This window comes from Protobothrops mucrosquamatus, unplaced genomic scaffold, assembly GCF_001527695.2.
Source record: "Protobothrops mucrosquamatus isolate PMUCROS unplaced genomic scaffold, P.Mucros_1.0 scaffold_225, whole genome shotgun sequence".
NCBI lineage: Eukaryota > Metazoa > Chordata > Lepidosauria > Squamata > Viperidae > Protobothrops > Protobothrops mucrosquamatus.
Genome location: NW_015386301.1, coordinates 174,486 through 191,664, shown reverse-complemented (window position 1 = coordinate 191,664; position 17,179 = coordinate 174,486). Strand labels below are relative to the sequence as shown.

The window sequence follows — 17,179 nt, the reverse complement described above, 5'->3', positions numbered from 1 at the left end:
AAATTAGGAGGTTTCCTTCGTCCTAACGGGCGATTGCCTTTCGCCTCGTTGTTCCTCCGGCATCCCCCTTTCTCACGCGTTGTCCTCCAGACTTCCCCGCGCCCCCAAAGGGTCTCCAAACGTGGAAAGATCAGAGTTAGGTGACAGAGCCTGTCTCCTTAACTCTGCATCGCCCTGGTGTCACCACCGGAAGTCGGCAGTGCCGCTATTATTGGGCAAAGGGCAGCAGCGCTGCAAGCGGCAGATGGGCCGCAGCATGATCTTCTTGCGGGGGCAGCAGTGCAATCCTTGTGCCAAGGGCGGCATCACTGCAGACTACAGTGTGATCCTCGCGCACGGGCAGCAGCACAATCCTCGTACTGGGGGCAGCATTGCTGCAGCTTGTGGCGCGATCCACGCACGGGGCAGTCGAGTGAGCCTTGCGCTGGGGCGGCATCGCTTCGGGCCGCAGTGTGTGCCTCGTGCTGGTGGCAGCATTGCTGCAAGCCTGGAGGAGGTGGTGCCACAAGCCTCACACAGGCACTGCCATCGCTGAGAGCCTCGCGCACTTGCTGCAGCCCCGTTTGCGTAGTGTGCATGCTTACAGTCTGTTTGCATTTGTGCACACACATGTGGCCACATTCACATTTGCATATGCACACATAAGGCACCTGCCCCTCCCTCTCCCACTGGGCCACCAAAACAAAAAGGTTGGAAAACCTGCTCTAGAAGTTGTAGGTGCTCCAACACTGTAGATTGGACAACCATTTATCTGAAATGGTATAGGGTTTCCTGCTTGAGCAGGGGGTTGGACTAGAATACCTCTAAGGTCCCTTCCAACTCTGTTATTCTATTAAGAAAAGTATATGACTCCTTTCTGCAGTCCTATAAAACAACTTAGCATTAATTTAATTTTACATTTTAAAATCCTTAGTTATGCTTTGTTTTCTAAATATGTTAATTCCCTTGAATACTTACAGGAATGTACAGTATAAATCAAATAAATAAATAATATACTGTTTTTAATTAAGGTTTTATTCAGCGGTATCCACAGGCTCTCACTACTTTCTTCAGAATTACAAAATCAGTGTCTCCCTTTACCTCCTACCCAGAGAGTCCATGGACTTTATCTGCTGCTGCTATGTTATTAATTATGGTTATTACAAAAAATAAAAAATTCTTGATTGTTCATTTTATTTTTAAAATTATCCAATCTGCCTTGTGAGAATTTTATCCCAGTTATCATATTATTCATCTAACAAGCGAATCCTTTCTGTGTATACATCAAGCACATTGCAGTATGTAAGTAAAGGCTTGCCAGAAAAAAAAAAAGAACTATATTGATTGCTCTAGAGGGATTGATAAAATCTCAGGTGTTCGATAGAAAAACTGAAATATAAAAGTTAGTTTGAGTAGGTAATTTTGAGTAATGTTCCACAAACTCAAATATTAGATATTTGCCTCTGAAAAGCATTATTTCAAATTAATTATCATTGATGCTAAAAGACATATTTTGTAGATTTATCCCAAAAAAAAGTATTTTAAACACATGCCATCCATATATTTACAACTTTTGCTGATAGGGTTGGGAAAAGAAAAAGCGAAATCCATTTACTAATTACCATCCACTCTTGTTGCAATTGATTCCTTAGAATATATTACAAAAATGTTTCTCAATTGTAATACTATGATTTCTATACCATCCTGTCATACAGAAACAGTTGGAACAGAGAAAAAAGTAATATAAGTTGAATAACAGGTTTAGGAATCCTGCAACGATATCAGATGTATTAAAAAAAAAAAATAACAACACCCTGAATACCAGTATTTTTAATTGTAACCATCCATCACTCATAATCTCATTGTGGATTTTTTTTTTTGAGCCATAGGAAGTGGCGGTTGAATGGGTACTGGCCAAAATACCAGCCAGGAAACCTCCAATACACATCTGGGAATTCTGCAATCTTCTAATCTGTCTCTCTTTGCCTAATTTCCTGATTTCTATTCCCCCCCCTCTCGCCTTACCTCCCCCTCATTATGTAAATTGTCAATTTTTCTGTCTCTTTCATTAGCTTGTAAATGTATTTCTTTCTACCTTCAAGTTTTAAAACAGTTTGGGCATTAGCATTTTCTTTTCTCCAGAAGGCTTCTACGAGAAGGTGGAAAAGAGGCAGGATAGATTGGTACTTAAGGTTTTTTTTTAAATGTGAATGGCACAGAATGTCAAAGTTGGGAACCTACATCTTCATTGGCTGCAAGGAAGGAGACACATCCCATAGCTGAAATAAAAGCTGATTTATGTCACACTGAAATTTTGCCTTATGTTTTTGTGTACCAAATCTAGCGTATTTCTGGAAATCATTTATTTTATAAAAACACATTTATTGTTTGTTGGCTGAATTTTTCCCCACTGAAAATGAGATATATCTAGTCATTTGTTATTTCAAACATAACCCATACTGCTACAAATATTAACTTTATAAATCCCATTTATTCTTTAGAAACCACAGGCTAAACCTAATTATCTGCAGGGCAAGAAATTCTTTTTTTTTTAAGTCAACGAAATCAACATAGTAACTAACTTTCCTTGGCTTTAGAAATAGTCGTAAGTACTTGAGGTTGCATAGCACCAATATAAAATATCTCCACAAATGTCTCCAAACAGTCAAGCTGAAAATCTAAGCCAAAGTTTCATTTAACAGCCTGTCAATTTTTTGATGTGAAGCTAATGAATGCAGTGGCAAACAAATCCATCAAACCTAACATCAAAACAACTGCACTTCATCCCACCAAAGGGGGAAAAATGAAATACAACCTGCAGGCCAGCACTTTGATCTAACCTACCCACACAACAAAGGTCTCTTAAGCAGCTACTGCTGCAGAATATGGATGAGTAATTATGGGCTTACATCTCACCAACAAGCTAATCATTTTTAGCTGCCATGATTTCAGAGTGTAACACTGGCTCCTTTTGGGAACTAGTCAGTTTAATAGCAGATCATAGGAGATAATCTCAGAGAGAATTTTGAGCTGTCCTAAAAGCTTATTGCGTTCTTTAACACAACTGTTATACATTTCCTTTTGTGGTGTATTAAAGTAAAGCAAGAGGTAGCATATAAATTTGATATTTTAAAATTTAATTTATAATTATAGGCAAAAACTATTCAAGCCCTCCATCTGTGGTAATTATAGATGGTATAAATACATTGAATTTTTATGCCATATTTTTTTTTCTTTTAAACTTTACTTTAATAGTTCAAATGATAAAGATGGAGCTGATATATACCAGTTTCTTCATTATTTCTTCTGAAGAAGATCTTCAGTTTTGATTTACTTCACTCACCCACTTGGGATTATTTTCATCGAAGTTTTGATTAATGCAGATTTATGATTGAAAAAGTACTTTATATTAAAAAGAAAGCAATATAAAGATACCTCAAGGTCACATTACAGAACTAATAGTGTAACAGCATTATGCAATAATAACTGTAAGACCATTAACTGCTATATTTTAGTTTTTGCTATATGGTATTTTGAAAATAGAAAATAAAGGATATCCCAATGTAGAAAAATATTCTTTTAATCTCCCCTCAAGCTCTGCTATGTTTCTTCATCACAGTGGAGATGGTGCTCCCAAGGGGGATTAGTGAAGAATACTGGGGTATATGGCAAGGATATACACTCCCAAGAGGGTCACTCATAGCAATAAGGTCATCCCAGCTCTCAACGAAAGAAAGCAAGTATATTGGGCAGCAACAACAAAAGATGATGCTGGAAGCAGATGATCCTTTTAGTGGCAAATGAATTATTTTATAGTACATGTGAGAAGGTAATGATTAGCTATTTTACCAAAAACCTCCCATGGATAGACAAGATAAAATGATTTGATAATTATATTGCTGGATAATGGCTCCTCAGATTGAATGGTATTCAACGTGCTTCCTAGAAATAGAATAGAATAGAGCTGGAAAGGACCTTGGGGGTATTCTAGTCGAGCCCCCCACTCAAGCAGGAGAACCTATACCATCTCAGGCAACTGACTGTCCAGTCTCTTCTTAAAAACCTCCAGTGATGGAGCACCCATGATTTCTGAAGGCAAGCTGTTCCACTGGTTAATTGTCCTCACTGTTAGGAACTTTCTCCTTAATTTTAGGTTGCTTCTCTCTTTGATCAGTTTCTAACCATTGTTTCTTGTCCTGCCCTCTGGTGCTTTGGAGAATAGTTTGATGCCCTTTTCTTTATGGCAGCCTCTCAAATACTGGAATGTTGCTATCATGTCACCCCTATTTTTTTCTTTTCTTTAGACTAGCCAAACCCAAGTCCTGCAGCCGTTCTTCATATGTTTTAGTCCCCAGGCCTTGGATCATCTTAGTTGTTCTTCTCTGAACTTTTTCCAAGGTCTCAACATCTTTTTTGTAGTATGGTGACCAAAATTGGTTGCAGTATCCCAGGTGTGGTCTCACTAGGGTTTTATAAAGCGTTACTAATACTTCACATGAACTTGATTATATGCCTCTGTTTATGCAACCCAGAATTGTATTAGCTTTTTTGGTATTAGCTTTTTTACTAACATGCATTACTATTACCATTGATATTAACTTGATAATTTAACAGACTACTCAATTAACTGGAGGCTCTATTAATGGAAAATTGTAAAAAAAAAGTATTTGAATTTTTCTTGGTATTTGAATTTTTAAAATAGCTTGGAAGAATAATCCCTAGACAATTGTCTACCATGTAAATATATTGAACTATTTACCTCAGATTGATATTAACAGAAATAGATGCTAAACATCCAATAGGTTTATAGGAATTAATGTTTGATGAAAAAATATTACTTCAAGACTGATATATGTAATACAGGTAATCTTCCCTCTATGCCTCCTTGCTTAATGACCATTCAAAGTTACGACTGTTGAAAAAACAGCTTTGTGACTAATCCTCACATTTACGACCATTGCAACATCTCATAGTCACATGACTGCCAGTTGGGCGCTTTGTCATCACTGCACATTTACAAGACTTACAGTGTCTCACGGTCATGTGATTACCATTTGCAAATTTCACAGTCAGCTTCCAACAAGCAGAATTAGCAAAGAACTTGAAACCGAAATCACAAGCCATGGTCATATGATGTCTCATTTAACACTCGCAATGATTCACTGAACAACAAAAGCAGAAGTGACATTGTAAGTCTGGTGCAGTCATGTGATTTTCCCTTAGTGACCATGGCACTTAGCAACAGAGTTGCCAATGCCAATAGTGGTAAGTAAGGACTATAGTAGTCTTCCAACTCATTTCCTAGTTCTTTAACTCCACTGCTTTTTCATTCTTTCTGCCATTATTGTATATCTCTTCCTGTCCCTACACTTGATACATATCCCTATAGTTGTTTTTCCTTACTTTTTCTTTATTCCCCTCCACATCTCTGTGTCATCAAGTGGACTAAGGCAGTCATAGAATGGATTCCACTTGATAAAAAGCATCCACAAAAGAGACCTAAAACAAGATGGAGTGACGACATCAGCAAGTATTGTGGGCCCAATTGGAAAAGAAAGCTCAAGACCCTATTGGCTGGAAACATGCGAAAGAGGCCTTCATCCTGCAGTGGATAGACAATGGCGATGATGATGATGATGATGATGATGATGATGATGATGATGATGATGATGATGATGATGATATCTCTGTGCACCAATGTCTATTATCCTGTGTAATGACGCAGTATGCTCCTGATACACAACAATTTTTCATTACACTCAACTGAGGAAGAAGTGTTTAATCAATGGATTGGATTATGATATACAAATTAAATCTCAAACTAAACAAGAATGAGATCTTGTTAGCAGAGAGGTTATTTGTCTGGCTGAACGGTGTGCAAACTGCTATGGAAGATCTTCCTTGTTGTTTGGATCAAAGTATTTTTTTGAAAGGAAATTACTTCTACGGAAAACTTTTGATTTTTAAAAAACAGGAAAGATAATCACAAAGTTTGCAAACATATATATTCAGCAGTTTAGAAGTCTGCATAGAGCTCCAACTTCAGCACAAATATTGCAAGCTAAGCACAAATTAAAGAAGGCCCTCGCACAAAACATGAAATAATTGTCACTGTATCATCAATTTTACTACGTTTACAAAATGCATCCAAGCAGAATAAGTCAAAATGTTGTCCATAGAAAAATATATCTCTAACCAACTAACATAAAGATAGACTCCGTTAGATATTTACAAAATCTAGAAAGGTCTGAGAAAACATCCTATCTGCCCTTCTTTAAAATCTTAATATCAGACTTCCTTTATATCTTCATTAGATGTATTGTGCAGAGAAGGGAGATGACATTAATGAAAAGAACAAACTATATGTAGGTTGTAACTGACAAACATACGCTATTAATGTAGAACTTACAGTTGTAGAGAATGCCCTATTTTCCAATTCAACTGTGTTCTGTAGAACCCTGCACTGATCAGTGAAGTCAGTAATGCTAGATAAGCTTCCCTGAAAAAATACCATACAAAACTTTCCTAGAATGTATGGCCACAGTGTAATGCTGGATGTGCTCACATCTGCATTTCTAGATTAAGTTAATAAACAAAGTAAAGACCCAGTGCAGATCCACAGAACAGGAGTTAGAGCAGACAATACAGATGAAAGGAAAAAATTGCTGACTGAAAAAAGCAAAGAGATGGAACCCCATGATTTTCCTCATGTGCTAAAAAATTAGGTCAAGGAAAGATGGGCTGGAAGTTAGACAATACAAAGTAGTATGCTTTATCATTTCTCTACTCATTTGATTATTGAACTAATGGCTTCTCTTCACAGCCATCCTTCTATGTTTGTATTCATACAGCTTTGTAAAATACTTCAATCATAAATGTGTGATTAATGTTAGCATTTGAGGCATTAGGCTGGATCCACAGTGAGAATAGGCAGGCCAGGAGGTCCTATGACCCTGAAATGAGGAACAGTGGCAAGTTGCTAAAGTTGAGAAAGTGGTTGAAGGTTTAGACAGAATTAATTGAGAGTTAATCTCTCTCATCTAATGAGGGCAGGTAAACTCACAATTTGTTTATATGGAGCGCACAGCCTTTAGATTACCAACTGGATGGCTGATACTAAATTTTACAGCACATAAAGTGGCTGTCAGTATGTTGAATTTTGGTCCAAGTCCCATGCTGAACTAAATCTTTTAACTGCTAAAGTCAAATAAAGTTGTTGATAATATATTCCCATCTTGTTGATAGCTCTTCACCCTCCCCCAATGATTCATTTAATACTGCTAGGCAAAGATACTCAAGAAGTCTCATCAACATTCTTCTTGGAAAAACAAGAATCCTAAATGCCACAACATTAACAGATGTCATTCCCTCGGGAGTCATGGGTTCCAGATTTTGGACACATTCTGTTAAGCTAGCCCTTTTGAGACACCTTGGTTCAAAAATTGTTGCCTTTCGATGCACCAGTTAAAAATCATGACAAGAGTTTTAGTAGTATATAGATACTGCTCCTACATACATATAACAGAAAGTTAAAATTATCAAAAAAGCAAAATACTTGGCTGAAGTTTTAAGAATTTACTTAAATAAATCATTAATTAGATGAAAATGAGAAATTTTCAGAATTAGAAATCACAAAATACTATATATTTTCTGAGAAGAAAATCTCACTGAACTTATTTCTGTGGAAACTTGATAAGACCTTAACAAGACAACCATTATAGATGAACAAACTCTGAAAATAATTCAGATGAAGTAAGTTGGAACTAATAAAAATATAAACCTGTAAAGACTGTTGTTGTTTTAAAAATCACAATAACTTTAATGAGCCAATTCTAACAAAGTGTGCACTGCCTTAATAGCTATATCTACTGTAGGAAATGTCTGAAATATCTGATTATTATTACTTGTAATGCTTAATAATACTTAATAATGCTTAATACTTAATAATGCTTAATTCTGCATATTATACAGAATATTTATTCAGTATAAATTGCTTTTATTGAAATTACTACACTCTTCTTTCAAAATTCTCTTTTTTTAATTTCTAAATTCACAAATCCATTTTAAACACATTCTTTTGGATAACTTGGTTATTAGTAATATAATTTGACTTACCAATTTAGCTACTTTTCCATAATCAATCCATCTAATTGTTGCAAAGTTAGTTGATTCTGCACAGTTGAAACCATGATTATATCCTGCATGGTATCCATATGGGAAAGTGATCATAAACTCTCCAGCCTCCTGTGTGATCTAAAAAAGAAGACAAGGACAATAAATGAGAATCTCTTGAATATGGCTATAGATTCCTTGCTTTCCTAGATGTTACCTCTCTGTTCTTTTCTATTCTCAGTATTTCTGTGTGGACTGTACAACAGATATGTCAAGTGGGACATTTGACCATGAGGAACAGATAAAGATTGCCTTAAACCGTATTGATTTCAGCTGGCTGTATGAACATAATCCTGTAACATATCAACAATAGAAAAATGAGTTTCTATTGTTTTTTCCTGTCATGTTTGTTCAAGTGTCCACTCTAGCCTACCCTCCTGGGTCTCCCACCAAAATACTAATGGAGTAAAATTCCGTTTAACTTTTTGCCTTAATTCCATTTAAATTTTAAAGATCACCCAAGGTCAAATATATGCTACCAACTGCTAAGACATCAAGATAAAGTATCTTCTTCATATTAGAAAGCAGGAATTAAAACACATAATTTTATATAGCCAGATTGCTATCTCCAACAACCTCACAATCACCCAGTGCTAAAATAGATAACAAGAGGTCAAGGATCCATTTTAAAAACTAAGTCAACAGGCAATCTTCAATAAACGTTCTACCCATTATTTTATATGCCACTATATCACAGTGCTTAAGAGAGTTAATTACCACTTCTCCTGGGTTGGCAAAACAGCTAAAGCATATTTAACCAAAAACAGATAATAGCAAATTTTGAATCTGTGCATAGGAAAGATACATAAACCATGGAAAGACTCATGACAAGGGTAGACTTCATTATGCTCCATACCATAATAATAGTCTTAAAATATACACTTTAGAAACAATACATTTTCTCCTTTGGCTTTTAAAACAATCAATTGTTCTTGCTACAATTTCAAAAATCATTTAATTACAACACGATACTTGGAAATTAACATGTAGAAGAATGGGGAAAAGGAGGGAGTGAAAAAAATCAACACTGTGATGAGAGAGTTTTATGTATGAAAATGTGCATTATCCATAAGCATTTATGTATCTGCACGTGAAACTCATTATGACCTCAAACAGAAAAGTTATACAGAAGAGAAGGACAATGACAATGACTATCCCATCTTCCTGCTTAGAGGACATTCAAACAAAACATAATAAAACATTGCTAATTCAAGCAGCAAAAGCTTGACTGAAAAAGACTCCACTGATTCCTTTTCTGAAAGCAGTAAATGAGATCTAAGCATAACTGCTAATACAGTGCACTCCACAGCTTAGAAACAACAGCAGAGCAGTTTCTTTCAAGCAAACTTTGGGAAAAAAACATGTTTAAGAAGGCATCTCCTACTGATCTAAGTTTTTGAGTAAAAATATTTAAAAAGTGGTCTCTTAGATATTTAGATCTTAAGGGTTTTTTTTATAATTTTCAAGGTAAAATGCAACACTTTATATTGTGCCTGGAAAACAACTGACTAATAGTGACAGTTTTCATTTGGGTCTATTTTCTGAATTTTATAATGGTCAGCAACCAGCCTGCTGCATTTTCCACTGGATACATTTTAAGAATAGCCTTATACAAAACATATGTTAGGGTGGGGTATAAGAAAGGTATCAGTAACTACTAATTACAGCTCAGGAACACAGTTGATCTATTTGGGTACAAATGTGTTCCTTGCCACTATGCTATTAGGAAGCTCAAAGACAGCTAGGGTGAAGAAGCATCTATGGATTACAATGTCCTTGATTTTCAACAGTTCATTTAATGACCATTCAAAATTACAATGGCATTGAAAAATGTGACTTATGACCGTTTTCACAGTTACAACCTTTGCAAAATCCCCATGAACAAGTGATCAAAATTCAGATGCTTGACAACTGGTTCATATTTATGATCATTGTCCCAGGGTCATGTGATCACCTTTTGCAACATTCTGACAAGCAAAGTCAATGGGGAAGCCATATTCATTTAACAACTGAGTTACTAACTTAACAACTACAGCAAGGGTGTCAAACTCGCGACGTCACGTGACGTCGCACAACGTATCGGGCTGGTTTTGCCAATGCCGGCAATGGGGTGGGTGCGGCTTCAGTATGATGAAACCGGCCCGCGGACCGGCAGTTTGACACCCCTGAACTACAGTGATTCACTTAACAAATGTGGCAAGAAAAGTCATAAAACGGGGCAAAATTCACTTAACAAATGTCTCACTTAACAACAGAAATTGTGGGCTCAATTGTGGTTGTAAGTCAAGGATTACCTGTATAGGTCTACTTTTTCAGGGGAAACATAATTTTAGCAAGAGCAGCTGAACTTCAGTGCCTGAGAATATTTCCCTATCAAGCAATATAATTTTTTATCTTATCAGAATTTAACTTCATCCTCATTCAGTCCATTATCAAACTTAAACTAAGGGAGGTTGCAAGAAGTAGAGCTCAGTGGTATTACCACTATATTGATAGTACCTCAAAACCTACCATGAGATCAGAGAAAATGGGAACACTCTTCTAATTTCCAAAATAGTTTAACCAGCAAGATAATTAAATAGTATGACTTTATATCTAGTTAAAGAGTCTAACTGAAACGAGTCCAGATAATTTATCATCCAGATATCTTCCAGTTAAAATAACTGTTTCTCAATTACTTCAGCCAGAGATGGCACATTTAAGACCAGCTGATTCTCAAGCTCTTTGAAGTCAAGGGAAGTTTTCTTTAATATTGGCCTCATCCTATAGGCAGAGAGTGATACACAATTCCTGTAAGAAAGCATTAATTACTTCCTTTAATTGCAGGGCTATATTAAGATGCAAGAGCCAAGCAAGCATATAGGCACTTTCCCTGCTTCATCAAAGGTTTACAAATTCAAAAGTATCCAAAATAATATGACAAGTGATTGCCATGTACTAACAATCAATTAAAGGCATATCTGAATAATTTTATCTATGAAGAATGAAGAATGCTTTGTTCCACCTCCCCAGCTTTCTGGTAAACGCAATGGTGCATAATACAAAAAAAAAAACCTCAGAACAGTAATGACAAATTCTCTAACCAGAGAGAGAGAGAAACATTCTTCACTACTTTTTATCACCACAGAATTCTCATTTTTTTAAAAATGGATTCATCAGGTACCTAGGGTGAGCTACTTTAATTAGATCACAAGTAACCAGAGAAGGATCAGTCTGTGGATAAATTACACTGATTATCTGCAGTCTCATGTTACTGGTTCTACCCATACAGAGCATCAGATCTAGAATGTGCTTTATATGTTTGAGGTCCGATATTAATTGGACCAATGTACTATTTCAAGCTGAGAAAAATATGATGGATCAATTTATAAATTATGTATTGACTAGTGGTAAGGCAGGCAGAGAGCTGTGCATAGATGTATGCCCTCAAAAATATAGGGAAGCAAGATAGAGATGGCTACATCATGGCAGTTTTGAGTTAGTTTAGAATCAAACCAGGAACAAACGGGTACACTTTCAGGGAAACACCCAGACAGCAGTCAGTCAGTCTGACTCACCGCCCCCCAGGGCCCACCGCAGATTGCTCAGGAAGCCCAGCAGCGCCATGGTGGCCACACCCTCTGCCTGCGCCCCGCAGCATCAACTGTGCGCAATGGGGCATGAGAGCAGTGTCTTGTGTATGCTGCCTGGCTGCCATGTCCTTGGCTGTGCTGCTCCGGTGGGCCACGCTCGGGAGCAACTCTCCTCCAGGGGGGCTGCTGGTGAGGAGGGGGTTGCAGGGGGAGGCAAGGCTGGGACAACGGCACGTGTGCCCACAGAGAGGGCTCCGAGTACTACCTCTGGCACGCATGCCATAGATTCGCCACCACTGCTATAATACATTCTAGTTCAGCTTTTTTATTTTTATTTTAGATGCCTTACTAGCATACCACATTAGGATAGAAGGATATGATTGCCCTTCTCTATGAATTCCCTAATCACACTGCAATCTGAAAGGAAGTATGTCAGTCAGCATACATCTCCTTTCCCTGTAACAGATAGGCTGAGGTTTTCCTCTTTTTCCTGGGTGGACAAGTTAACTTCTTCCACCCTTGGTAGCAATAATCTCACTGATTATATCCTAATCATTTCTTGTTTCCTCATCTCCCAACCACAATCTACCACATCAAGCCCCAATAAGATCAATCATATATTCCTTTGCCCAACGAAATATGATAGTATGATCTTCATACAATCACCATAGGAGGCCAGACAAAATTCTGATGGAAGCTAATAAGTCAATGTCTTTGTAAAAGACCATCAAAGAACCTAGCACCAACTTAGCTTAGCCCAAAAGAAGTGACCGTACAGCTGTTTTATATAAATTCTTGTTTCCTTACACCCCCGTTAAAGATAGCAATTGCACACTATATCTAGGCATAAGCAATATAGATGGGATTATGCACAACAGCCATATGTTCATGCTGAGATTATGATTGGATTGTTTTATTTTTAAGAACACGAAGTGAGTGCATAGAAGTATAAACATTTTCTATGCCAGTAATTCCCAAATTTATCTTGTCATTCACCCTCACTGATGACAGTTTAGCAGGTGTGCGGTGGCAATAACCAGCAGTTCAGCTGTCACCTGGTAGGTGTAGGCTGGCTTATCAGTGTTCAGCATGTTTCCAGTTCTATCACTCTAAGCCACAAGAGATCATAGCCTGACTCCCCCTATTCACATTGTCACAGAGGTATATTAATTAGAACTCCAGTTTAGTACAGACTGCTCCCCAGTGGTACAAAGTTACATAACTATTTGAAATGCTTAAATGAGAAACTAGGGAGAATTCTTGGGAGATTCAGGTACCTTAAATAAAATAAAATGAAATAAAATAATATAAAATAATATACTGTAAAATAACAAACTTTGCATGCTCTGTTCCCCTACAGCTTGTGAAAAACAAATTTGGAAACATTAAAAGGAATACTTTTGCCAGTATCCTTGACATTTCTATGATTTTTCCAATGTTTCTTTTATTTCAGCTTGCAGAATGCGAACAAAATATAAAATAAAAGCCAGTATATGACATATTGGGAGAGGAACAAAAACTAACGTGGTATGTATTTATATATGTAATATAATTAAAGCCACTGAATGTGTATAAATCTTTGGAGGAATCTCTATTGCTAGAAAAGGTAAAAAGAAATAGAAGAGCATGACCAGCAGCAAGGTGAATGGACTCAGTTACAATGGCAATCAGTACACCGTTGAAAGACCTGAAAGATGAGGTTAGGGAGATTGTCATAGAGAAAATCTACATGGTCACTAAGAATCGACACCAATTTGATGGCACATCATCAAACAGTGCTGAAATACTGATTCTGTTTAGTGATTTTATACTTACAATGAACAAGTATATTTGTTCAGATGTAATTCTTTAATTATTGATTTCACATCTCTAAATAGCATAGAGGTATCCTGCATAAGAAGAAGCTGAAGACATTCTAAATGGATGTTAAACAACTCACATCTGTTAGATCATTGTCCTCAATTTAGCAATTAATTCTTCTTTACAAACTCAAATGCATACTCAGGAGCAACAGACTTAGTTTGGATATATAAGCTGATTTACTGTAGATAAAAGAAGCCCTAATAACAATAGCTACTGCATATTTGAACCATCAAGCTTTCTATTTACAGCGGCCTGCAGTTTTAAATCTTACATTTCTTTTTCCCACCAATACATGGCAACAAACCTCTTGCAACTCATTTCTTGTTCCTACATAGGGAAGAAACCTATATTGTGTTTTGATAACATTCTTGGCTGATTTGGGGCTCCGTTTCTATGTTTTCTGGCTTTGATCCTCATATACCTATTGTAAGAAAATTGCAGCTCTTCTACAATTAGACTTAGTCATTTTTTTAAAATGTTTTCAACTACCTCTCCAAGACTACAAACTATAAGGCAGGGAATGAAACAGGAACCATTATGTTTTGTGCAGTAGTCTTATATAATATTATTTTCAAACCTAAGGAAAGATTTAAGTTTTCTTATTTATTTTCCTTCCTTTATATTGAGATACCTCTCTCTTTTTAGAGGCTGCTACAGAGTTTGCATTCAACAGGACACCCAATCTTACTTCTATATTATATATTTATGCATCTATGTTGTATTTTGGAAAAATGGGAGATCAAATATTTTAATATTTTATCTTTATCCCAAGCATTCCTACAGCAATTGTAAATACCTAAGAGTTCCTAAGAGAGCCAAGTGCAATGTCTGCCAATCACCTGGGACTACAACTTCCACATCTCCAATTTAAAATGGTCGTCCATACTGGAGAAGTCTCCAAAAGAGAGCTCTAAATATAAATTCACTGAAATAATCTATACATGATATATCTAGAATCACAGAACTGGAAGAATTGGAAGGATCTATTTAGGTCAGGGGTCTTCAAACCTGGTCCTTTTCTGACTTGTGGACTTCAACTCCCAGAATTCCTTAGCCAGGCACACTGGTTGAGGAATTCTGGGAGTTGAAGTCCACAAGTCATAAAAGAGCCAACTTTGAAGACCCCTGATTTAGGTCATCAAGTATAAATGCATGCTTACTGCAGGAATCCAGATTATGCATCCCAGACAAATGGCTGTCTAGCCTCAGTCTGAAAGCCACTTGAATGGATCAAAGTGCCCAGTTCTGCATTCTCCAACAATGGCTATAATTGCCCACCAATCTCAGTTACATAAAGTAATGTCTGGTCACTTGACAGTTGGAATTCCAGATTCACAACTGGATCCAGAATGATCTCTGAAGTGAGTTTTCAAAGGAAATGTTAGTTCATTCAAAGGTAATTCCTAAATCAGATCTACAAATCAAAAAAAATCTATATGATTAGAATTCATCTTCAGTTTGTTATTCCTATGGAATCCCTTCTTCAAGATCCCAAGAATTTCTTTAGAATGAGATAGGAAGGATAGAGTTGGCTATTATTCACATACTGCTGACACCAAATCTCCAAATTAAGATGATTTCTTATAAAAACAGAATGGAAAATAATAAAATAAGCTGCCTAGAGTAATCCCATGATGGGTGAGATAGGTGGCAAATAAATTTAATAATAAATAAAATTAATTAATCTTTCAGCACAATATTTGAAGCATTAACAGAAAGAATTAAAGCCACAGTACGGTAAAAGTATACCTTTAAATCCCATTCCTAAAGGTTATCCAGAAGTTTGCCATGCTTGGTAGTAATGAAAATATGCTAAAAATCTAGCAGAACCCCCCCCCCAAAAAAAATACCAAAGTAGATCATTCAATAAATTGATCACAACTTTCTTAGTGCCCCAAAAGGAGTAAAGTTGAATCTAATCTAATTTTGTATATTTCTTATCCAGATGATCTAAGTATTTACATATAGCTAGGCCTATATTGCCAAGAATCCTATCCATTTTTACAGACTGCATAATTTGAAACACATATATAATTTTAAATGGGCAAGCAGGTGCCAAAGATGTATCTACTAATATTGATCTAACAAATATTCAAATGAGTATTCAAATAAAAATAGTTGTGATTTGTCTGCAAAAAGCTTTGCAAACTGATCACAGTGAACCACCAAACCCAGTCAGTTTGCATCTGTCTGCACAGGCTAAAGCAATGATGGCGAACCTTTTAGAGACCGAGTGCCCAAAATGCAACCCAAAACCCACTTATGCATTGTCGGGTGCCGGGTGGGTGTGGCCATTGGGTGGGTGTGGCCCATTGGGTGGGCGTGGCTGCAGTGGTAACAGCAGACTGGGTGGGACTAAAAAGTTCAATCAATCAATTCCAACTTTGCAAGATCTTTTTTTTCCCGCGAGAAGTTGAAATTGACTGATTGATTGAGCCTTTTTTTTTGTACACGGCGGCGGAGGCCTAAAGCAAAAAGATTTTATAAAACCCAGCTGAATGCCTAGGACTGGGGCGACGGCACGCGTGCCCACAGAGAGGGCTCTGCATGCCGCCTCTGGCACCCATGCCATAGGTTCGCCACCGCTGGGCTAAAGGCTGTAATTAAAAGCAAAATCCATTACACTCCTATCAACCAATCTCCACTTCTACCCCAAAGCAGTTTAAGTTTTGAAGATTTCTATAACATGATACCCTATTTTAAGACAATTAGGTTAACCATAATTGTCTTTGAAATGTTTGTTTTAGTCTCATACAATTATATTGTCAGGTCTATTCCTCCTAAAATAAGACAACCATATATGTTGCTTTGAATTCTTTGAATAAAATATAAGATACAACTTAGGTTGGAATTTTCATGAAAAGACTATGCAAATCTTAGTTCACCAATCTGATTGATTTAGAAAAATTTTTGTAGGATGAAAATCCAGAGAAAGGGAGGCAGGGAATATGTATCTAGGGGTATATGTATTCAATACATAAAGTTTTATTTCATGCCTTCCTCACTCTTACCAAGTATATGCACATAATGATTTCTTCATCAAGATATGTTTGTGTAAAATTGAATGTGCGTAAAGATAAAGGTGATTTCCTATGCATTATTTGATCTAATGGATGAGGATCCAAACATAAATAACTCACTTTATTAAAAGGAATTCCATATTTTTTCAATATTGAGGGAGAAATTAATGTCATCTTATGGCGTAGAAAAGCATCACATCCTTGAGAACTGCTTGGGAAAAATCCTAGTAAAACAAAATTAAATGAAGAACTGTATTAGACATAGTTGATAAACAACATACTGTGAATAAATTATTTGAATTTATCTATAATCAAACTCATATATAGAACAATAACTCCTCTCAAAAACAGCATTCTGCCAAAAATGAGAAACAAAAGAGAACACACATAATCAACAATAATTGGTGCTTTTAAACTAAATCCCTCATTCAAAGAGTTCCCCCCAGCAATTATATTAACATACATATCAATCTCACAGGAATTATTTTACAGTAGCAATTACTGTTGAATAATTTATTATCTTGGTTGTTGACATGTAAAACTGATAGCTTTTCCAGATAATTTGAAAATACT

At 36.5% G+C, this 17,179-nt stretch overlaps 1 protein-coding gene across 1 annotated transcript in view; it reads right to left on the bottom strand.

Annotated features, from left to right (window-relative positions):
• The window catches only part of KDM4C (lysine demethylase 4C), a 165,925-nt gene that overhangs the window by 122,104 nt on the left and 26,642 nt on the right, over positions 1-17,179 (bottom strand). Inside the window, exons 7-8 of the mRNA XM_015828501.1 lie at positions 16,727-16,830; positions 8,095-8,232 (exon numbers count right to left, since the gene is read on the bottom strand). Of these exons, the coding sequence (XP_015683987.1) occupies positions 8,095-8,232; positions 16,727-16,830 (242 nt within the window). The remainder of the gene's footprint in view (positions 1-8,094; positions 8,233-16,726; positions 16,831-17,179) is intronic.